Source organism: Euprymna scolopes, chromosome 26, assembly GCF_053919585.1.
Source record: "Euprymna scolopes isolate OS-2025 chromosome 26, ASM5391958v1, whole genome shotgun sequence".
Taxonomy (NCBI): Eukaryota; Metazoa; Mollusca; class Cephalopoda; order Sepiida; family Sepiolidae; genus Euprymna; species Euprymna scolopes.
Window position 1 is genome coordinate 62,404,917 of NC_136507.1, and position 24,164 is coordinate 62,429,080.

The window sequence follows — 24,164 nt, forward strand, 5'->3', positions numbered from 1 at the left end:
AAAAAAAAAAAATTTTCGCTATCAGAACTAATGCCCCTGCCCTCCCCCAAGAAATATGGTCGAATAGAAGGTGGCTGTGAAATTGAATAACAGAATAGATTAATAATAATCATCATCATCATCATCATATCAGGATCATTGAATTCTAAAAGCTTTTCGTTGGTCTATCAAGTTTAATTTCAAATAGAATTTTTATCACTAAATCAACAGATTAAGTGGACACATTCTATTTCAGATGCATCTTTATTAGAAAATGTTTCGTCTGTTGGTTGATTTGTTACGTTTAAGTTTGAAATAAAATTTGGTTCTCGTCCAGAATTCACCCTATATTAAAAAACGAAAATCAGTTCTTTGCTATTGTAAAAAAAATGTGAAAATTGAAATATTGAATTTCAAGTGAAACCAATGGTATCAACAGAATTGCCATGTCACAGTACTGAACATATCCAAAATTTATGAAAAAACAAAGTAGAAAATTAATTATTAAGGAAAAATGGTTTTCGAGAAAATTGGTAATTTTAGCTTTTAAGAGCGCTTATATTCGCAGGGGAGGTAATTCATTTTTGAAAACTACCAAAAACTTAGCAATGACCAAAATCATTTTTTTGTTGAATAATGAAATACGTGTTTTATATAATATTTCAAAAATATTTAACCATTGGCAAGAAATATTACATGACAATTAAGTAGATAACATTACTGACAATTATGACATGACAATTAGGTAGATAATCTTACTTATTGTTGACATTGACAAAAAAAGTAAGTAGTTATTGTTTTTTAATGAAAATTTTTCGGCTGTCGGATTTCGCTACAATAAGGAAGAAGTACCAAAAAACCTGTACGACGTACACACCAGTGATAAAACGAAAATATCATATCCCAAAATTCAACTAAAATTGATCAAGTAGTTTTATTTTTAAATAAGTAAACAATTTTATGAGCATCAAAAAAGTGGCCTGTCATTTTGGAAAAAAAAAAACTAAAAAAAAAAAAAAAAGAATGGAGGTAACTCGGCAATAATTCAAACGCGTGATTTATGCTGTAATTACTTATAAAATGATTTACTTTATAAAAATAAAACTACTTTACCAATTTACGTAATTTTTGGAATATGAAATTTTATTTTGTTGTGGGTACGCACATCATACAGATTTTCCTTCATCTTTATCTTTTAATATAGAGGGATTCTGAACAAGAACCTAAAATTTCTGTTGGTCTGATGCTTGAATTTGAAATAGCACTTCTGTTGATATGTTATGCTTAAGTTTTAAATAGAATTTCCATTGCAAGACACGCATATTGAATATAAACTGCATCTTTAGAAAGAATTTGTTAAATATTATTAAAACAGAAAAAGAATTAAAAAAGAAAACAAAATACAAAAAGACGGTTCATCGGATGAAATGGTCTTGTTCGGATTTCTTCCATTTTTTTTTTTTAGAAGGAGTGGACGGTTGTCATTTAAGGTGTATTTTTTTGTTTGATTTTTCGTGTGATGAATTATTCCCACAGGTGGTGAGATAAAAATGAAAAATAAAACTGTCTATGGAGCAGTCATGTTCAAGATGAACGGATGAATGAAAGGACGGCATCGAATGAGGACAAGCCTCGCACAAGGGTCGTTGTCAGCACAACTCAGTTTAAGAAATAAAAATATATTAGTAATATTAATGCTTTCCTCAAAGGAGAGGAGGTTATTTCTTTTTCAAGTTTTTCAACATCCAGTTGATTCCAGGCTGAAAAATAAAATAAAAAATAATTAGTAAATAACGAATGGCGACATAATGGATTCCAACTCTACTTTGGAATAAGGAATTGTAAAAAAAATTGTTTTTTAAATAATGCCATTAAATAATAAAATAATAAAATAAATAAATAATGCAGTTAAATAAAAACAAAAAGAACAAGACAATTTATGAATTATTCTGACTATTGTTCTCAACTTGAGTGTTATTCTCACAACATTTTGGCCAATATAACCTCCAACCTTCTTCAAGTATATCTTGTCGAACTCGGGAATCTTTCTGCCAAACTAGAGAATCTTTCTGCCAAACTCGAGAATCTTTCTGCTAAACTCTGGAGTCTGCACAGAATTTCTAATGAAACCTTTTATTTAAGACATGGAAGTAGTATGCTCTCGTCCTGTCAGCTATGACTGGGTAGAAGTCTAAAATAATTCACAATTGTGTTCTTAGTATTGCTCACATTGACGATTGAACCTTCAAAATCCAGAGGAATGTCACTTATAAGTAAATTTTGTTTAGAACTTTATCCATTCTGCAAATTCAGTTCTGACACTCTTCTGGGGGTTGAAGTTTTAATCGAGCAGAGCAGGCAATACTAAGAACACAATTGTAAATTATTTAAGACTTTTACCTAATCACAGCTGATGGGACCAGAGCCTGCTATTCACAAAGATTAAATAAAGGGTTTCATTTGAAATTTTGTGCAGATTCCAGAGTTCGACAGAAATATTCCTGAGTTTGACAAGATATACTTGAAGGTCGGAGATTACATCGGCCAAAATATTGTGCAAATAACACTCAAGGTAAAAACAATAGTTCAAATAATCCAAATAATACATAAATTGTCTTGTTTGTTTAATCTTATTTAACTGCATTTTATTGCTTTTAGGTGTTTTTTATTGATTAGTTAGCTCAAAGTAAAGTTTATTATGTGTCTACAGTTAGTGACTATTTCATTTTTACAATTAAGTTTATTAATTTTATGTTTTGTTAATATGTCAATTCTTAGACCTATTCATTCTTTATAAATGAGACAGAAATAAAAAAAAATAATTAAACCTAGGGGCTGAAGTTTAGAACAACAAACTTTTAGATATTACTTTCAACTTTGATAAAAGATATATATAAAGTTGTATTTAACAGATAATGCTAATAAGTGAACACAAGTACCCATTCACCACATCGATTATAAAACATTTTTAGCCAAAATATAAGAAATCCATCTTGAAATAATAATAAAACATTTACAACTAAAATGAAAGCACTGTTCAGGGAAGGAGGAGATTACCAATTTGCAAACTAGCAAAACAAAAAAAAAAAAGCCCCAGCTTATTACAGGTATTAAAAAAAAACAAAGAAAACACCTACAATTTAATAAAAAAGGTGTTTCCACAATAGATATTATTGAACATGGTCACATACATTAGATACTGCGTAGAAGTTTTGACTAATCAAGTAAAATTTAGTATTGGAGAAAATAAATAAAGACGAAGAGTGTTTAGTAAGTAATGCCTCTGACCAATTCTCATAGCAGTAGAGCAACAGAACTCTTATTTAATTAGTCTTTCTCTACATAGGAACAACCCAGAGTTACGTAATTCTTCCATCGTTTTATTGCAGATCGTTCTCCGATCACGACATAACTTCAAACATCAAGCTGCATCATCTGGAAATGCTTTCCTTTCAAAAACAACTTTGTGGCTGGGAAGATGTGAAAGTCAGAGCGTGCAAGATATCATACATTTCTTTATTTTCATCAAAAGCCTCCTATGATGTGCGTCCTTTCAAATTCAAAAAGTAGATCACTGCATGACGTTCAACATGCTCCACTTCACACCTGTAAATCAGAAACCACAATTAGTTCAGAGCTATAATTTGTCACATGATCCATAGAGATATAAATCATTGCACATGCAAATTTTCAGCTAGATCGAACAACTGGAGGTGTGTCAGGGTATTACTTACTGAACGCTCCTTGTAAATAGAAAATCACTTCCTTCTCAACACCAACATATTTGCATTTCTTGCTTAGTGATAGGCTTCTGATACTCTTCTATATACATATTACGCAAAGCTTGAAGCAAACTGCATTTCCTTATAAAATAATAAAAGATGAATGCCACAACTTACTTCTATTCCTTCACCTGTCATGGCTGAACAAGGATTGATTTGCCATTTGCGGTCTCTGAGGGAATGTAAATTGAGTCCTTCCGCAATTTCAGATGCAGGGGCAGCTGTCATAAGATCCTGTTTGTTGGCAAACACTAACAATGGAATTCCACTTAATTTTTCTTCATCCAACAATTCTTGCAATTCCTACAGGAAAACAAAAAGTAATTAAGATTCAGAATTGCTTTAAAATAAATTCAATTAAGAACGTAATAATTCTCATTCAGAATTCTCTCTATATTAAAAAACAAAAATAAAGAAAAATCTGTATGATGTATGTATGTATTAGTGAGAAAGCGAAAACATCATATTCTAAAAATCATGTAAAATTGATCAAGTAGTTTTATTTTTAAAAATGAAATTTTATGAGTAACAGAAATGTGTCTGTTTTGTCTGCCATTTTGAAAACAATCTAAAAGAAAGGGAGATAATTCAATAATTCGAACTTGCAGAATTTATGTAGTAATGCCTATGAATTTCCATTAATCTTTTAAAGATGATTTTCTTTATAAAAATAAAACTACTTGATCACTTTATATGATTTTCTGGAAGATGATATTTTTGTTTCATCATGGGCATGTACCATTATACAGAAGTTTTCTTTATTTTTGTTTTTTTAATATGGGGGAATTCTAGACAAGAACCAGTCTTTCCCAATTTATTTTATTATTATTGAGCCACTTTGTATTTGTTTTTTAGATTATTTTCAAAATGGTGGGTAAGACGGCTTCTATTCTGTTACTCATAAAATTTGATTCTCTTCTTCAAAAATAAAACTACTTGATCAATATATGTGATTTTTGGGATATGATGTTTCCATTTTTCTTTATTTTTACTTAATACAGAGGTAATTCTGGACAAGAACCAGAAGACTTTTTTTATAAAACATTAACGGAACATTCACTGTTAAAGTACTTGTAGAACAGGCAGAGGGATGCCACATTTCGTCGATGGGATAGAGGCTGAAGCTTGGATGACAGTTCAGGACCTATTAGGTTGGCGACTCTCTTTTGAACCTTGTCTAGGAGTGAGAGACTAGTAGCAGATGCACCAGCCCAAATATGACAACAATACTTCATACATGGGCGAATGGTGGCCTGATAGAGGTACAGGATACTTTCAGGTGTTAGTAGCTTTCTAGCACGGTAGAGAGAACCTACCTTTTTCGCAGCGGTTCTGGGCTAAACCTTCCCTGACTTTGTATGCAATCGCTGGACCTTTTGTGTTTTAAGGTAAAAACCTGCAATCCTATAGGTATGATGAATCACTTCAGCCAACAAGGACTTCAGGCAGATTAAACAATTCTAAGGCACAATTTTCATGGGTTTCATGCAGAAGTTCGATACGTTCAACAAAAAAAGGATTGTGTCTGTTTCTGCCAACATGGATTTCATCATTATGCAATAATTATTCTTATAGCGATTTCTCTTCATTTTCCACTCACTCGAGAAGCCCTACCATTTTTAACATAGACCTTTATGCCTTATTCACTCCTCCCTCAAGTATAACCTCTTCAATCAGTCATAAAACTAATCACCATCTATAATATAAATCTCACCTGTCTGTTTAAATGTATGTATGTCTGCCTAAAACTTTTGACAGAGGCAATGGATTTTCACGAGACTGGTGTCGTTTTGAAGCTCGACCCTTCAAACGACAAATATCGAAAAATTGACTAAAAACATGAATTCCTTCACTCTCAACTGGGCACTTTTCTACAAGGAGGGATTGCTTTTTTCGGCAATATTTTCAAAAGTCATCCTCTCTTTTTGATTGACTAGCCTTAATTTAAACCTTCACCACTTCTGGTTTGGTGATGGACACAACTGCAAAGACATTAGGTTTTTTTTTTCACATTCTTTTCCTCCTTAGCAGTACAGGTTTGAGCCTGCCTGCCTACTACCCCATTTTTTTTTTTTTTTGCTCAACACACACCTCCAAACACCTGGGCAACGCCGGCACCTAGGCTAGTTTTCACTAAAAGTTAAAAAGCAAGAAAACTGTTTTAACAATCACGAAACACTTACCTCTCCAGTTTCTTCGAACCGCTTCTTGTCTGAACTGTCAATTACATAAATCTGAAAATAGAGAAAAAAATAGAACTATTATGAATGGGGGTGTTGGCGTATCATAGGTGTTAATACCTTGCAGAAGATTATGTCTGAAGAAAAATATGTGTGTGCATGTATGTACAAGGGGCGTGCAATAAGTAATGCCCCTGACCCACTTTCAGTTGTCTGATCTAGCTGAAATTTTGCATGTGCAATGATTTATATCTTATATGCCAAATTACAGCTCTGAACTAATTGTGATTTCTGTTTTACAGGTGTTTAAACTGAGTCAGGTGCGAAATGGAGCCTGTTGAATGTCGAGCAGTGATCCGGTTTTTGTATTTGAAAAGACGCACACCGCAGGAGACTTTTCATAAAATGAAAGAAACTTATGATGATAATGCTCCATCATATGACCTTGTAAAGCGCTGGCATCGTGAATTCAAACATGGCCGGAAGTCTGTGGAAACAGCTCCCAGACCTGGTCGCCCCCACCCCTTCTGCCATTGATGAGGCATTTGTCCGTCAAGTTGAGGCTGCCATTTTGGAAGATCGGCGCATTACTATTCGCCAAATAGCCCAAGATATCAAGATAAGTACAGGGTTTGTGGAAACTATCATTCATGACCATTTGCATATGCATAAGGTGTCTGCCAGATGGATTCCCAGGTTGCTCACACCATTCCAGAAGCGAGAACGCGTTGAGTGCTCGAGGATGAATTTGGAGATGTGCCAAGAAGACGAGTCAAAGTTTTTCAAAAGACTGATTACACAGGATGAAACCTGGGTCCATCACTATGATCCAAAGACCAAAGCCAAGTCAATACAGTGGAAGCACTTGGACACACCACCTCCAAAGAAGGCAAGGGTGCAGCCCTCTGCTGGCAAGGTCATGCTCGCAGTCTTCTGGGACCAGGACAGAGTAGTGATGACAGATTTCCTGGCAAAGGGTACCACAATTACAGGAGCCTATTATGCTTCACTTTTGAGGAAATTAAGGGAAGCTATCAAAATCAAGAGGCGGGGCACGATCAGCAAAGGTACCCTCCTCCTGCAGGACAACGCTCCAGTCCACAACTCGCATGTTGCCAGATCAGAAGCATGGGCATGTGGTTATGAAATCGTTCCCCATCCTCCCTACTCTCCTGACCTTGCACCCTCTGACTTTCACCTCTTCCCAGCCATGAAGTTGTTTTTGAAAGGAAAGCGTTTGCCAGATGATGCAGTCTTGATTTCTGAAGTCATGTCGTGGTTGGAGGATCAACCTGGGGTGTTCTACAAAAACGGTCTCCAGAGCTGCATCAAGCGATGGGAGAAATGCATAATTCTGGGGGGGTTCCTATGTAGAGAAAGACTAATAACTGTGCCAAGTTTCGTTGCTCTACTTCTATGGGAAGTGGGTCAGGGGCATTACTTATTGCACACCCCTCGTAGCACATGACAGAAAGTAATGGAAGAAATGAGGATAATCAGTTGACTTGATGTAAAATTTTATTTACAAGGAGAAAATACATAGAATGATATAAATTACATCAGTCCAATATTACTTGAGTTTGTGTGTCACAACTATCACAAACAGAATATATCTCTGTCTTCATTACGTAGGATTAAAGTCATCCTTTTAATGTTATTTGTCATATGGCATTCACCGTAGGCAGGTTGAAAGGGTTTCCTCCAACAGAGGAAGTGTCAAACGACTATTAAATTCACAGGTAGTTTCCAGTCACCTGTAATCCATTTAGCTGCTTTCACCAGTGTCTATCCTATCCCTTTCTCACATTTCCACGTGAGAACTCACAACAGAGTTAAAGTGAGGAAGTAACTTCGCCTGAAACAAAAAATTAGTTACCTCCCCTTAATCATATTCTATCGCCCTAACAATATCATATTATTTACTGATATATAGCAACTAATTAATTATTAAATGACTGCAGTTAATCTAATCTCCAGAGTAACTCAATCGTCCTTTTATTCTTCAAGAAAGCATTGAATACAAACTGCATTCAACCTCAGTGTTGTTGTTTGAGATACATCAACATGTCTTTCTACCATCACGTTTAAGCCCAAGATGGCAGCTTCCGCCACGCTAAAAACTGGGATAACAGCCTCCGGCATTCTAACAGTCGAAGTAACAGCTTCCGGCATTCTAACGGTCGAAGTAACAGCTTCCGGCATTCTAACGGTCGAAGTAACAGCTTCCGGCGCACTAACGGTCAGAGTAACAACTTCTGTCACGTTAACAGTTGAGATAACAGCTTCTATCACGTTAACAGTCGAGATAACAGCCTTCCTCATCCTAATGGTCGAGATAACAGTTTCCCCTGATGCTAACAAGCAAGATAACAGCTTTAGTCACACTAACGGCTGAGATAACATTTCCGTCATGCATGCTAACGTCCGAAGTAACAGCTTCAGCCACGCACGCTAACGGCTAAGGTAACAGCTTCCGTCACGCTAATGGCCGAGGTAACAGCTTCAGTCACACTAAAGGCCAAAATTACAGCTTTTGTCACGCTTAAACTCATAATAACAGCTTCTGTCACACTTAAGCCTGAAATAATGTCTTTCCATGCTTTAGTGTGAAATAGCATTTCACTGGTTACACATACCAATACATCTGTGTTTTCAAAATAATTTTTCCAATAGGGCCGGATCTGCCTCTGTCCTCCAATATCCCAGACATTTAGTCGGAATCCTCCAGATTGTACAGTTTTTATGTTGAAACCCTGCAGTGGAAGAGAGAAAAAGAAATTAAAATTAAAAAAAATTAAAAAAAAACTGAAGATGAAAATTATTACTTGTACACTAGCATGCACATGAATAATAGATTTTTTTTTAACTAACAAGACAATCTACACCTTTTTTTTTTTTTTTTAATTCTAAAATTTTGAAAATTTAAAAAATAAAAAGATGTTTAACTCTAAATGAAAAAAGATGAATGTCAAATTAACAACATGGTATAGCAACAAATTTGTAGAGAGTTTGTTCATAATTTATCTGTTTGGAATTGAAATTATGAATAAGCTGTTCAAAATTATAACTGATTGAGAATGAGTCTGACCATATGATCGGCTCGGCAGTCATATTACAGTAAAAACATCACAAAACAAATTACAGGCATAACTTAGTCCAGCTCAAGGTGTATCCTTACGATATCTTTATGACTATGGACCCATATACTATCTGTTGATTATTGTCCAGTTTTGTCAACCTAAGTGACAGCTTTCTTTGTCCCATGCAAATATTATTCTTCTCCTTAATAGCGAGCATATCTCGAATATATCCACTTTTGATACTTATGCAGATTAAGAACTGTGTTGTCATTGGAATTTTCCAGGCAACATAAGTACCGAAATGCTGAGCCAATGAAATCTCAGCAGCCAACACCATTAAAAAAAACATTTGCTATGATTGATTTATTATTAAATAAATCTATTTATCTTGATTTGAACAAAAAATATATTGTTCAAAAAATAATATAAAAATTACAATATAAATTTGTTTGCTATCAGTTGTTCTTTATTCAAAAAAATATTTGTTCAAAAAACTTACCTTACAATGAGTGTTTTTTTCTTCTTAATTTTAAAGTTAGTTTCATAAAAATTGCCTTATAATGATTTATTTGTGACAAAAAAAAAACGAATATTGTTTTCATTTTCAATTTATTTTTCATTGAATTATTTTTGTAATAACAAAAATATTTTTTTTCATTGAAAAAATTGACCAGTGTTTGTGCAAAAGAACAAATCACAAAACTTTCATTTGACACGTAGTGTTTTACGTAAACTGCCCCAAAAACTTCCAATGATAACATGGTCCTTATTCTACATGATTTTACCACTTTTCACTGGAAATCAGCTTATAACCAGAAGTAATTGCAATTGTGCTTTATGTAAAAATCAAAGATGCTGTAAATATCATAAAACGTAATTTGGATTACTATTTGGATTTTTTTCGGATTTATGCAATTATGCCCTAATACTGTTTTCATTTTTTTTTTTTTTTTTGTGAAATTAATGAGTTCTTATTTCTTCTGATGAGTCCAGGTGAAAAATATTCAAAAATTGACTTAATAATTATATGAATCTTTCTGCGCTACGAAACAGATGCTCTCAAGAATTGAACATTCTAACATGCTGAAAGAAATAAATGGTAAGATGGAGAACTTCTTGGAATTTGAAATATAGACTTTTTGTTATTCACACACACACACACTTGCTAGCCTGGGAGGATGATATCACAGTGAATGAACATATACAACACACCGATCCCTAAAAGTGAAAATAATGACTGAGCAGATGGTATTATGATAACCTCCCTCTCTCCCCCAGAAAAAAAATAGGAGGTAATGACTGGCAGGGTGATATCAACAGAACAGATAGTACAGTACCCTCACTCCTAAACAGAAATTAATCATGAAAAGATGGTATCATGCAGAACGAAGATATACTATATTGCTCCCTAAAAAGAGGAGGTAATCATTCCCATAAAAGGAGAAAGTAATGCCTGTGAGTATGGTATTATGGCAACAGACCACATACTACTCCCTCCTCCTTAAAAAAAAAAAGGAGATGATGATGATCTCATGACAATAGAACAAATATATTTCCTCCTACCCCAAAGGAGATTACCTCCTTAAAAAGAAGAAGGTAATTTCTGAAAGGACAGTCTTATGACATCAGAACCGATACTACACTATACACCTTAATTAAAAGATGATACAATAATAGATTATATCTTTTTATTATTATTATTTATTCGTTGCAACATTCTTTCACACCACCACCCGCTTTTTCTAATCCTTTGCCGCCCACGTGTGTTCCCGTCGCTTTCCGTCCACGCATGCTCTTTTTGTTGCTTTCTTTTTCTTTCCCTTCCCTTCTGTGACATCATTTTGTGCACTGGCTTGGTCATTTGCACATTTGTCATGTGGCTGCTGCTGATACAAGCGCTAGTGGCTCCGTTACATAAGATGAAGCGTTTACAGAATTGTAACTGTTGTGCAGTAATATTGGATGGTGTGTGTAAGAATAGTATTAAAAATGTTACATAAGGTTAAATGGCAAACCTGCATATTTACCGATCTAAATGACATCTGGTTTTGAAAATCGTCAGAAGTAATTCGTGTTACTTAATAAGTAACATGAATTACTTCTGTAATGTCCACATATATTTTGCAAAAGGTAAAAAATACACTTGGGAGGGGTGGACGTATATTACAAGAGTAGATCTCTTTAAATATTTTTCTCAAATGATTTACTTGTCTCACAATTTTCAATCAATTACAAGATTTTTTTTTTTTTAAAACAAACCTTTTTGCCTTTGTTCGCCATTAATGTTATTTGAAATATTCATAAACAAAAAGAAATGATGATTGGTATGCAAAATATGAAAACAGTGTAGGAACAGAATAGTTAACAAAACTCGTCCCATGTCATGAGTTTCTTCAGAATAATTTAATTATTTAGAAAACCATTCTTAACATTGGAAGGGATGTCTAAACTATTCTCTACCTTTCCTCTTTGAAGAAATAAATATGTTCATATTTTTTCTTGAAATTTGGTTGGTTATTAGATTGATTTGTGCTACTGTAAAAAGAAAAGCAAGACATGGATAAAAAAAAAAATAATAATAATAATAATAATGGCAAATATATTAACACTGTTAGCTAAATTACACCCCCCCCTCAAAAAAAAAAATTCTTTTTATATATGAGTACATAGCAGAAAGAAAAGAAAACAATTATTTTAGAATTTAATTATTAAGTAACACGAATTACTTCTGACGATTTTCAAAACCAGAAATCATTTAGATCGGTAAATATGCAGCTTTGCCATTTAACTGTATGTAACATTTTTAATACTATTCTTACTCTGAAAACCCCGCTAAGATTACATTTACTTCATATATTACAATTCATATTTATTATGTAGTTTTATTATATTTGGACAAATGCATATTTTCTTTTCATTACGTTTATTTTATTTTATTTATTTTTTGTGAAAAATTCATATTTTTTTAAAATTATGTTAAGTAAACATTCATCCATTTTCTTTTCCGTTTATTTAACTTGAATTTATTATATTTTAAAAATATTTTATTTTCAGTATTAATTATTTCTGTGAATATTTTCTGTAAATAAACATATATATTTAAAAAAAAAAAAGTACATATGAAAATAAACATTTATTTTAAAAAAATACATATGAAAATAAACATTTATTAAAAAAAATACATATGAAAATAAATATTTATTAAAAAAAATACATATGAAAATAAATATTTATTAAAAAAAATACATATGAAAACCATTTATTTAAAAAAATATATATATATGAAAATAAACATTTATTTAAAAAAAATACATATGAAAATAAACATTTATTAAAAAAAATACATATGAAAATAAATATTTATTAAAAAAAATACATATGAAAACCATTTATTTAAAAAAATATATATATATGAAAATAAACATTTATTTAAAAAAAAAAAATCAGTTTTAATATATTATGTGTTCACTTAAATTTTCTTTGAGGTCATCAGATTAAGTAACATCGTTTACCTCTGACGAGTTTCAAAACCAGAAGACGCTTATGTCGGTAAAAACGTGAAATCACAAATTTTAAATTTATATAGTGGATATTTGTTTTCATAAGTGGTCATCTAAATGCAACCTTAGGGGAAAAGAGTTCCAAATGTTTCTTAATCAGTTGTTAAACTGCACAACTACTATAGACAAAGTAGGTTTTATCATTTTACAAAAAAAAAAAAAATTATTTGTAATCCTTCGTTACGAAAATGAAATAATTGTATTTGAGTTGTGTGTTAGCTGTCTTTATCTCTTGGCAACTAATAGTTTTAAATCCTATCCACCAATATACATGAGTTTAGGTCAATTTTAAAGCAACACGCTTGGACAAGCTTAGATAGTTGGCACATAATATATTAAAGACTCAATAAATATATAACTACCAACCATCAACGCGAACTTGTAGGTTCAATCTCCGGCTAGGGAAAGGCGCTAGTCTAGCCGCATTGATGAGTTGTGATACAATGAAACAGCACTATGTGGATAACTATACATATATACATATATAGATTAGTGATGGGATGATTCTAAAATTTTTCCTGATTTCTATACAACTAGTGGGGGTACACGGCGATGCCCAGGTGTTTGGAGGTGTGTGTGCTGTTAAATAAAATAGAAACCGGGAAGGGTGGGGGGGGGGGTAGGATCAAACCCGAAGCCCTGAGGCGAAGTTTGAAAATAAAATCGGCCAGCCAGAATGAGTTACTGAAAGATGTTTGAATTTATTTAAGTAAGAACCAAATTGACAGGTGCGCGCACGGAAGTCGTCGAGCATTACGACGACGACGTCAATGACCAGGTTTGTTTGTTATAAGCGAAGTAAAAAAAGAAAACAACGTTAAAACTTAAGCGGGGGGGGGTAATAAAAACATCGGAAAAAAAACATTCAGTTTTGTGCTGTTACTTGAGGTAACATCACTTGAAGAAGGTGCACCATTCCTCATATAAGCCAATAATGGCTAGCCATACCAGATCTTGTTTAAACTGCGAATACTATGTGATTTTGAATATTTAGTCAGGGTTTACTTGTAGGGAAAAGTACTCTTATGTCAGGTTGTTGTTCTAAGAATGCATGTCTAAAATTAACCGATTCCAATATTCAACATGTTTATTTTATTTATTATTACATTTTCACCCCAAACAAGGCAAATTGCCACTTTGGTGTAGGGGGCTACTATCAGGGGCAACAACTACTGGGGTACTATGTAGGGATTTGGTCAGCAAGGTGTCGGTTCACGTTACACTTGAACTTCTGCACGTCAGTACTGTTGGGGAAGCAGGGACCTGGAATGGAATTCCAGAGTCTAGCGGTTCTGGGGAAGAAACTATTGGAGTAAAAAGATCTTTTACATCTAGGGATCTCTACAGTGTGGGGTGGGATTTAGCAGCCTGTCGGGTTTGTCGAGGGTGCTCTCGTCATGGGGGCACAAGTGATTGCAGTTCGTCAGAGCATTCACCACTAAAATACTTGTAGAAAAGGCAGAGGGATGCAACATTTCGTCGATGGGACGGAGGTTGAAGCTTAGATGCCAGTTCAGGGCCTATCAGGTTTGCGACTCTCTTTTGAACCTTGTCAAGGAGCGAGAGACTAGTAGCAGATGCACCAGCCCAGATGTGGCAGCAATACTCCATACATGGGCGAATGGTGGCCTTATAGAGGTACAGGATACTTTCGGGTGTTAGTAGTTTTCTAGCACGGTAGAGAGAGCCCACCTTTCTTGCAGCGACCCTGGCAATGCCTTCAATGTAATTGTTCCAACTCATGTTTCCTGTGAATGTTAGGCCAAGGAGTTTGAAAGATGGACTCTCAGATAAAGAGTCGTTGGCCATTGCTATGGGTGGTAGAGAGGGTTTCTTGTAATTATTGAATGAAACTAGTTTAGTCTTGGCAGCATTGAACGCGACCAACCACTTTTGTCCCCATTCCACTACAGATTGGAGGTCTTCCTCTAGTGTTTCTGCCATTTCTTTAGAAATGTGTTCATTCGTCTTCCTGTCGTGTTTAACAAGAAATAAGGAGAAATGTGTGCACATGGGAGAATACCAGCATCCTTACCTGCGTTGGTGTTATGTGGCTTATGTCTTCTGAAGCCAATTTCTTTAAAAGGGTCGTCTTCCCTGCATTATCCAGCCCCAACAGTAATAGGCGAAGTTCTTTATCTGGTTGGCACTTCAACTTCCTCAGAAGTGATAATAAACCCTGTTTTGAAAAGAAATAAAAAAAATATTAAATAAAAAAATTTGAAATAATGTTAAAAACGGTATTTTCCAAATAAAGTTAAATTAAGCAAAAGAATGGTAAATTTTATCAGAATTATCAGAGTTATGTAGACTCTCAGTCTCATAATACATTATGTTGAGTTATCTCCTTTTATTTTGAGACAGTTTTCAAAATTGCCTTCCAACTCAGCCGTAAAATTTGATTTTTTCATTTAAATAAAACTATATATTTTCATTTCATCACTGGTAGGTACATCATAGAGATTCTTTCTGTAGTTTTGCTTTTTTTTAACATAGGAAGAATACTGAACAAGCACAAAAAATCTTTACTTTAAATTTTATTAATATTTGCTATAAAAATCTATTAAGTAGTAGAACGAAAATGAATGTGTAGATTGATAAATGATGAGAGAAATTTCATATTATGTCAAGGAGACTAAGTACAAAAAAAAAAAAATTCTTTGTGAACTAAAAAGTTGGTCGCCTTTGTTAAAATTCTGTTTTTGTTTGCCCCTGCAGGAAGTGGGCGATGGGAATTTATAATTTTATGCTAAACCAAGAACTAGTAGAATTACTATATATCTTACTAGTCAGACTTTTTAGCGGTGATTAAGTTATTATTTCCTTAAATTATTGAGATTACAAGTCTAATGTTAACAAATTCTTGAGCTTTTTTTTCTTAAATAATAAATTTCTGCCTAATTTCCATCGTCGCATCATATGACATTTAACCATTCTCTTTGAGTGGTCTTTGGGCCTTGATAAGTAGTGAACCCTTTGTAAAAAAAAAAAAAATTCATATACAAAATAGGATATTTTAAACTCTGAAGAACTTGAAGCACCAAATAGCGTAATTCACAGATAAACAATCCAAAGTGGATTCATATGTTGTAAGCAGAAATTAAAGTCCGCTTAATATTGTGACATTCTAGTTTATGCAAATAGATACAGGTAGACTTTTGTTTTTTAGCAATTAAATGTATAACGATTTTTTCAATTTTGACCCATTCTTGATCCCTTAAAAACTATTTTAACCCGATAAAGACCCACAAAAGAACATAAAAAATCCAATCATTTGAGGCCCCTAGTGCTGCTCTGTGACTTTTAGTTTCGGAAGAGATAGAGTTTGAAAATATGGAGACAGACAGGCATATAGCCTTTTATATATTAGATTATGGACATTATTTGCATTTTCCAGTTGTAACAAATACTTTGATTTCATTGGCTAATCATCTTCTGTTGATTATTCAACAGAAAATAAAACAGTGAATATCTGGAAAATTATATTATCAAAATCTATATATATATAAAAATCAAAGTCTGGTTTGTTCCAAATCGATAAACTAGAAATTTACACGCCCGTTTTCCGTGACATTTTATAAGAGTGACTGTTTATCATCTAACTGTGTTTTAAATATTAAAAAATAAAAAATATTACCAAATTAAAAGAAAAAAACTATTATTCGACATCGTTTCTTTTCGGTCGACCATTTTGAAATGACAAAACATAACGATTCTGACTACACATGTGTATAAAACAAACTTTTTTTTTAACAATCGTTAAAAGAGTAACACACAAATTGTTAAATTTAAGAAATAAAGCATAAGTAAAAAAAATTATTTGTACTTATGCATTTAATGAACCAGACGTAACTCACCTTGCAACTCGGATTTCTCCGGAACATGACATCCACAGAGGAAAGAAAGAAAGAAACAATTCGATCGGTGGATGTGTGTTCCTCTCTAGCATACCAAAATAACGTTTTCCGTAATATTTAATAACAGTGATTGTATCTAATCTAACTGTGGTTTTAAATATTAAAAAGTAAAAAATATTACCAAATTATAAAAAAACTTATTCGACAGCATTCCTTTTCTTCGGCCGACCATTTTGAAATAACGAAAAATAATGATCCTGACTACACGTGTGCATAAAACAAAAATTTTTTTTTAATAATCGTTAAAAGAGTAACACAGAAATTGTAAATTTAAGAAATAAAGCATAAGTAAAAAAACAGTTATTTGCACTTTAATGAACCAGACGTAACTCAGCTTGTGACTCGGATTTCTTTGGAACATGACATCTACAGAAGAAAAAAAGAAACAAACAATTCGATCGGTGGATGCGTGTTCCTTCCAGGCATAACAACATAACGAAAAAAAAAAAACCCTACTCGCCGGGGAGCGGCAATATATATATATATATATATATATATATATATATATATATATCTAATCCCTCATCCTATTGTAGTCTCCTCAATTAATTACAGTGAATAAGGCATTGTCAAACATGGATAAATCCTAATTTACTTATTGTGAGAATAGAAGTTATTTGGAAATTACTGCTACCTAGAACAGCACCAGGAGTAACTGGTAAAACCTTTCTAATTAACTTGATTTTGGCAGCCATTCGGTGATAAAATGACATAGCCCTTGCTGCATGTGGAATAGCTGCGACCTTGCTATCGAGTAAAAGAACTACTTATTCTACTTTGAAACTACTATTAAACATTCAATTTTTCAAAAATCTCATGTTCAACATCTCCAAAAGATCCAGTATGGGGGAAAATATTGCAGAAATGCTAACTTATTGTTTGGGATGAATGCACAATGGTATGCAAATAATCACTTGAGGCTTTTGGTCGATCTTTACAAGATTTGCATGGCAATGGCAGAGCATTTGGGAATGCAGTAATATTGCTTGCAGGAGATTTTAGACAAATGCTATCTGTAATTCTTCAATCAACACCGGCAGATGAAATAAATGCTTCCCTCAAATACTCTACTTTTTGGTGCCATGTGAAGACATTAAACTTAACTCAAAATATGCATATCCAGTTGCAGACTGCTCGATCCGCACAGAAATTTTTGCATTACTTGTGGGAAATTGGGCACGGAAAAGTGCTGGCTGATCCGAGTTAAGGACGACATTTTTTGACTTTTATCTTCTGTAATTTTATTACATTAAAAGAAGAATTGGTTAAAAAGATTTTTCCAGATATTCAAATTAATTATACGACTTCCACTTGATTGAGTAAACGAGCTATTCTAATAGCTCAATACCAAGACGTCCATGAACTTAACACTATTATTAAACGTAAAATTCCAAGTAAGGTAGTCACATACACATCCATCGACACTGTTGTGGAAGCAGATAATGTGGTTAATTATCCAACAGCTAGATTTACCAGGGATGCCTCAGCATATACTGCAACTGAAAATTGGTGTACTAATTATCATGTGAAATATAAACCAATCCAAGCTTTGCAATGGCACATGGCTTGCAGTAAAAAAAATTAACAAACAATATCATAGAAACAGCAATCTTTACAGGACCTTTCACAGGTGAAGATATGTTCATTCCACGCATTCCTATGATTCCACCGGATACATCATTACACTTTAGGAAACTGCATTTTCCAATTTTATTGTCGTTTGCAATAACCATCAACAAATCTCAGGGAACAATCTTTACCATTGTGTGGCTTACAGCTACACACTGTTTTTTCACATGGACAATTTATGTTATGTGTTCAAGAGTCACCAAACCAGAAAATCTCTACATCAGCTAAGAAAATGGAAAAACAAAAATTGTGCACCCATACGGAATGTGAAATTAAACCTATAAGAAACATGCTTTTTCTCATTTTGGAACTTTTTCCATTGCGCCAATTTCAGCCACAGCAACGCGTGGCAGAGTATAGCTAGTAAAGAAATATTTATTGTAATATAGTATGTAATCTATGAAATCAATTTAGATAGCAAAATTTTCTTTTTGAAGAACGGATGGAAAACTTTTGTAATTGACTGGCTATTCAGAATAAAACATTGATTTTGTAGGATGTAAGCTATCAATGTCTAATTCTGAAAATCAGACGGACTTGATTTTATATATTTATTGTCATTATTTGGTGATCTGATGATGCTACTAAGGAGTCAAATATGTGATTTACACCTTCTGCCACTGACAGATCATAGGAATACCCCAACATGTTTTTTTTTTGTTGTTTTTTTTAATCACAATTTTCACTCCAAACAAGGCACAGTGCCACTTTGATGTAGAGGGCTACTATCTGGGACATAAGTTGCAGGGATACTATGTAGGGAGTTGAGCAGCAAGATATTTGTATACATTACACTTGAACTTCTGCATGTCAGTACAGAAAGGAAAGCAGGAACTTGGAAGGGAGTTCCAAAGTCTAGCAGTTCTGGGGAAGAGACTATTAGAGTAGAAGGCTTTCTTACATCTAGGAATCTCCACTGTGTAGGGGTGGGATTTTGCTGCCTATTGGGGGGGATTTACATCAAGGGGGTACTTTGTTAGGCCTCTCTTAAAACCTATTGAGCTGAACATCCCATTTATAATCTAAGCAACACTTATAAAATGAACAGAAACATCTACATGGTTTTACTTGTACTGATATCAGATAAACAATCGTATTAAAAATATTAGCGAATTTATATCTTTTAGTTAAATGAATATTACAGACGTTTGTAAACTGACTTAACTTATAATACTTTTTTTTTCTTTTAACTCTTGTTCACCCCAAATAAGACATATTGTCACTTGGACATAAGAGGCTACTATTTGGAACCATGACTACAGGAGCACTATGTAAGGAATGAGCATGATGTTTGTTTGCATTACATTTAAATTCCTGCATGTCAGTACAGTCAGGGAAACAGAAAAGGAATTTCAAAGTCTAGCAGTGTGAGGAAAGGAGATATTAGAGCGGGCGACTTTCTGGCATCTAGGGAACTCTAAGCTATGTACATCCACTAAAACAATGTTCAAAACGACAGTTTTATTTTCATTTTAGAAGACCCCCCCCCTCCGAAAAATAACTTAATCTATATATATAAAAGCGAAAATGTATGTATGTATGTGTGTATGTTTGGATGTCTGCTGAAAACTTTCGACAGACGCGACGAAAATTCACAAACTCGATATCACATCGAAGCTCCATCCTTTGCTCGAAAAATATCGAAAAAATTAACGTTAACTTTTTCATCCCAAAATCAACAATTTTCGACATGGAGGTAAAAAAAAAAAACGGTCCTCTCGTGACAATGACCAATTCTACGCATGCGTCAGATGACGTTGTGACCTGATTTACTTTAAATAGTTGAAAAACCGAAGAAATTTCATGTACGTCGCGTTAGCTCAGTTGGTTAAGGCCTTGGTTCATTATATAAATGTTTTGGGTTTGAATCGTGGTGTGAGATGTTTTATTTTTTTTTTCGATTTTTTAAATTTAAATATTGAACCAGTGTTATTTAAGCCATTTTTCATGTAACGTTCGTTTTTCTGGGTTTTGTTTTTTTTTTTTTTTTTACTTCGCTTATTCTTAGCGACACCCAAAAACACCCGGGTACCCACCGATTTTTAAAATTTTAATATCGAAACAGGCTTATTTAAGCCATTTTTCACGTGTTCGTTTTTCTGTTTTCATCATTCGTTTGCCTTACCTTAGTTATTTTTTTTTTATTGTTTGATCACGGCGTAGCGGGGAAAACAGAAACTGGTTTCCGCAACTGGACGTTGTCGCACCTGCTAATTTTGGTTTATAAACGTCAACTTAACACACTTATCAATTCATCTGTTCCCGTGGTCGAGATGGTTAGGTCGCAGGGTTTTATTTTTCCATTTCCTTTCCACCTCCGCGTCAAACGTTCGGGGTTCAAGCCTACCTTTATACTAAAACTATTTTTTTTACTTTTACACCTCCAAACAACTGGCCAACGTTTTTTTTTTAACAGGGTTGTTTTAATCTAACCCCCCCCCACCCACCAACACACACCTCCAAACACCCGGGCAACGCCGGGGTACCCCCGCTAGTTCAATAATGAATGCTATTAAAATAAAATAAACATGACATACAATGCAGGAACAACAATTATTCATGTTATACAGTGTTTCTGATCTTTGTTTTATTCAACATTTATCTCTCTCCTATAGCAAGATGATGTGATACATGAGTCAGAAATTGAATTTGAAGAGCCAGAGTCCTAAACAAAGAGCACTCTGGCCTGCAAAAAATGTCTGGGCAATGCCATTGGTATTCCCTGGTTGGGGCACCTCAGATGATTGGCAATAAACTAACCTCTTCTCAAAGAGTGAGAAGATAAAGCTTGGGAAGGTTTACTCCTAGAACTGTACAGGATGAAAACTATACCTCAGCCAACAGTAAAAAAAATTTGTCTGAAGAATGGGGTAGGCTGTAGGCTTTTCATTAGGATGCAAAAATCAAAAAATGATGTTAAAATTTTAAACTGTCGATTCAATTTCTTTGGGGGGGGGTGACACTTTCTACAATTTTATATATTCAAAGAAAATTATTTGTTAACTATGATGCCAAAAAAAAAAATGAAAATAATTTTTATACGTTCAACCTGTCGCTTATATTTCAATTCAGTGTTGTAACGACATGTAACTGAAAGGCAGACATAATATATCCTACATTTAGACTCTTCTAAAACAAAAAATAACATTTTTTTGGATGAGGTCAACTATTTAAAACTAAATTTTAATGAAAAATCAATATCATAAAAAAACAATCTCGCTTTACAAATCCTCTTTTAAAACAAAACAATTTCTTAAAAATTGTCTTTTAAAACAATAAATGCAATTTCTTATATATATATATATATATATATATATATATATATATATATATAAATAAATAAAATTTTGCTAAAAAAATATAATATTGAAAATATTTGATTAAAAGAAACTAGTTAAAGAAGAAACAACGAAGAAGAGTTAATGCAATAAAAATGAAATTATAAAAATAACTTTTGGACAATACTGAATATATACAGCTAGTCTAATTCATCATTCAATTCTTCATCTATATATATAAAAGCGAAAATGTGCGTATGTATGTATGTTCACTTTTTGTGTATGTCTGAGAAAGGCTTTTTTTCCAAGAAGCGATTGGTCAACTCACATCTTAAAACTTTTTATATAATGTCTAAATCATAATATGTATGAGTTAACAACGGGGGTCGTCTGTCTATTTAATTTGCGCGACTTTGAAAAGATAAATATTCCACAAATTCGGATCGCCGCATGTTGCTTTCACTTTTCAGTATAAAAACAGAAACACTGAATTCGAACCGGATGTAAACGTTACCATCAACTATCCCACAGTAAAACGAGTTGACCTCATTAAAAACTAGGGAATAGCGTGATGTTTGACATTCACTTTTTAATCGCTCTTGCATTGACTGTCATTGTAGCGCAGTTGTTCAGGCTTAGTCTATGGGCCTCAAGGCTCCAGGTTTGAGGCGACCTGTCACCAAGCCCCCTCCCTTATTTTTTTTTTCCATTTTTAAAATCGCTATTTTTTATCGTTTTTTTTTTTTTTAAATATTTAAACAGGGTTAAGTTTCCTTTTTGTTCTTCTTTACCTCCCCCCCCAACACACACACACACACCTACAAGCACTCAGGCAACACCGGGTACCCCGCGCTTGTCTATAATATAAGACTCACTTGTATGTTTAAATGTATGCATGTCGGTCTAAAACTTTCGACAGAGGTGACGAATTTTCACGAGATCAGTATCGCTTTGAAGCTCGATCCTTCAGACAACAAATCTCGAAAAATTGGTTAAAAACATTAATTCCTTCACCCGCAACTGGCCACTTTTCTACAGAGAGAGGTCGCTTTTTTCGCTGATATTTTCAAAAGTCATCCCTGTTTTCGATTGACTAGCCTTAATTTAAACCTTCATCACTTCTGGTTTGGCGATGGACGCAACAGTAAAAACGTCATTTTTTCCCCACATTCTTTTCTTCCTTTGCAGTATGGGTTCAAGTCTGCCTGCCTCTTACCACTTTTTTTTTTTTTTTTGCTCAGCACACACCTCCAAACACCCGGGCAACACCGGGCACTCAGGCTAGTTTTATAATAAACAAAGACAAAACATAATTTACTATGAATGAAATGAACGCTCAATGAAACCTAATTAAAAGACGGTTCCAGGAAAAGAGATTTGGTTTCAGTCAAGAAGCAATATTGGAAATGAAATCATATTTTGGGGCCAAAGACAAAATTGTTCTACAAATAAAGGCATCACATTGTTAGAGAAAGGTTGGCACTAGTGTCTCACCCTACAAGGAGACTATGTCAACGAACAAGGTTGATTTTGGCCTAAAAGTTTTTTTATTAGTTAGGAACTGAGACAGTGAGACAGCCCTCAACATGCATAACTGAACAATTACAAGAAATGCACTTTTAACCCGACAGCATTTTTATCATCTATTATCTCCACTTACTTTAGCAACTCTGCTTGCGATGAGTACGCATATTTATAAAATTTTTTTTTTTTTTTTTTTACTTATGTTCACCCCTTATAAAGCATATCGCCACTTGGACGTAAGGGGCTACTATTTGGGGCCATGTCTAGGAAAGATTAACAAGATATTTGCTTATGTTACATTTAAACGTCTGCATATCTGTACAGCCAGGGAAGCAGGCAGCAGGAAGGGAATTTCAAAGTCTAGCTGTTCGAGGGAAGAAACTATTAAAATAGAAAGCTTTCTGGCATTTGGGGACAACAACAGTGAAGGGGTGAGATCTTATTGCTAAGCGGGTTTGTCGGGGATATATGTACGTCGAGGGGGTACAAGTGGAACAAGCTCATCAGAACACGTTCCATTAAAATATTTGTAAAACAGGCACAGAGATGCAACAGTGTGGTGATGAGACAGGAGCTGGAGCTTAGTTGATAAAGTGGGACCGATTAGATTAACAACTCTTTTTTGGACTTTATCTAAGAGGGAGAGACTAGTGGTAGATGTACCAGCCCAGATGTAGCAACGATACTCCATGCATGGGCGAATGGTGGCTTGTAAAGGTACAGAATACTCTCAGGCATGAGTAGTCTTCTAGCTCAATAGAGGGAACCCACCTTCTTTGCAGCAGCCTTTGCAATGTCCTCTATGTATTTGTTCCAGTACATATTGCCCGCAAATGTTAAGCCGAGGAGTTTGAAGGTAGAATTCTCAGGTAGGGTGCTATTTGTCATGGATATGAGGGTTGGAGAGGCATCTTGTAATTGTTAGCATTAAATGTTATTATCCATTTATGGCCCCATTCCACTACGGTCTGGGGGTCATCTTCTAACAATTCTGCCATTGTGTTAGATTTATGTACATCTGTTCTTCCCTCATGCATATTATAGAGCGTGTCATCAGCAAATATACCCATCTCGTTAGATACGTTTATATACTTGTATGTACAGGAGTCATTTCTAAACCAATTTATTGATCATTATGAATTTTTCAATACAGCTGCTAAGTGTAAGGTGTTCAACTTGTGGGTTTCATTTAGTTTTATGCAAAAGCAGACAGTTGTAAATCCTTTGTGAAAATT

General features: G+C 34.0%; 1 protein-coding gene across 2 annotated transcripts in view; it reads right to left on the minus strand.

The window, feature by feature from the left end:
• Window positions 1-224: 224 nt before the first annotated feature.
• LOC145248115 (ADP-ribosylation factor-like protein 3) overlaps window positions 225-24,164 on the minus strand; it is a 74,791-nt gene continuing 50,851 nt past the window's right edge. The window contains exons 2-6 of one of the 2 annotated variants that reach the window (XM_080109906.1): window positions 14,617-14,760; window positions 8,578-8,694; window positions 5,945-5,995; window positions 3,879-4,064; window positions 225-1,739 (exon numbers count right to left, since the gene is read on the minus strand). In XM_080109906.1, coding sequence (XP_079966032.1) covers window positions 1,698-1,739; window positions 3,879-4,064; window positions 5,945-5,995; window positions 8,578-8,694; window positions 14,617-14,760 — 540 coding nt within the window. In that variant the 3' untranslated portion in view covers window positions 225-1,697. The remainder of the gene's footprint in view (window positions 1,740-3,878; window positions 4,065-5,944; window positions 5,996-8,577; window positions 8,695-14,616; window positions 14,761-24,164) is intronic. The other variant, XM_080109905.1, reaches the window with a different exon arrangement.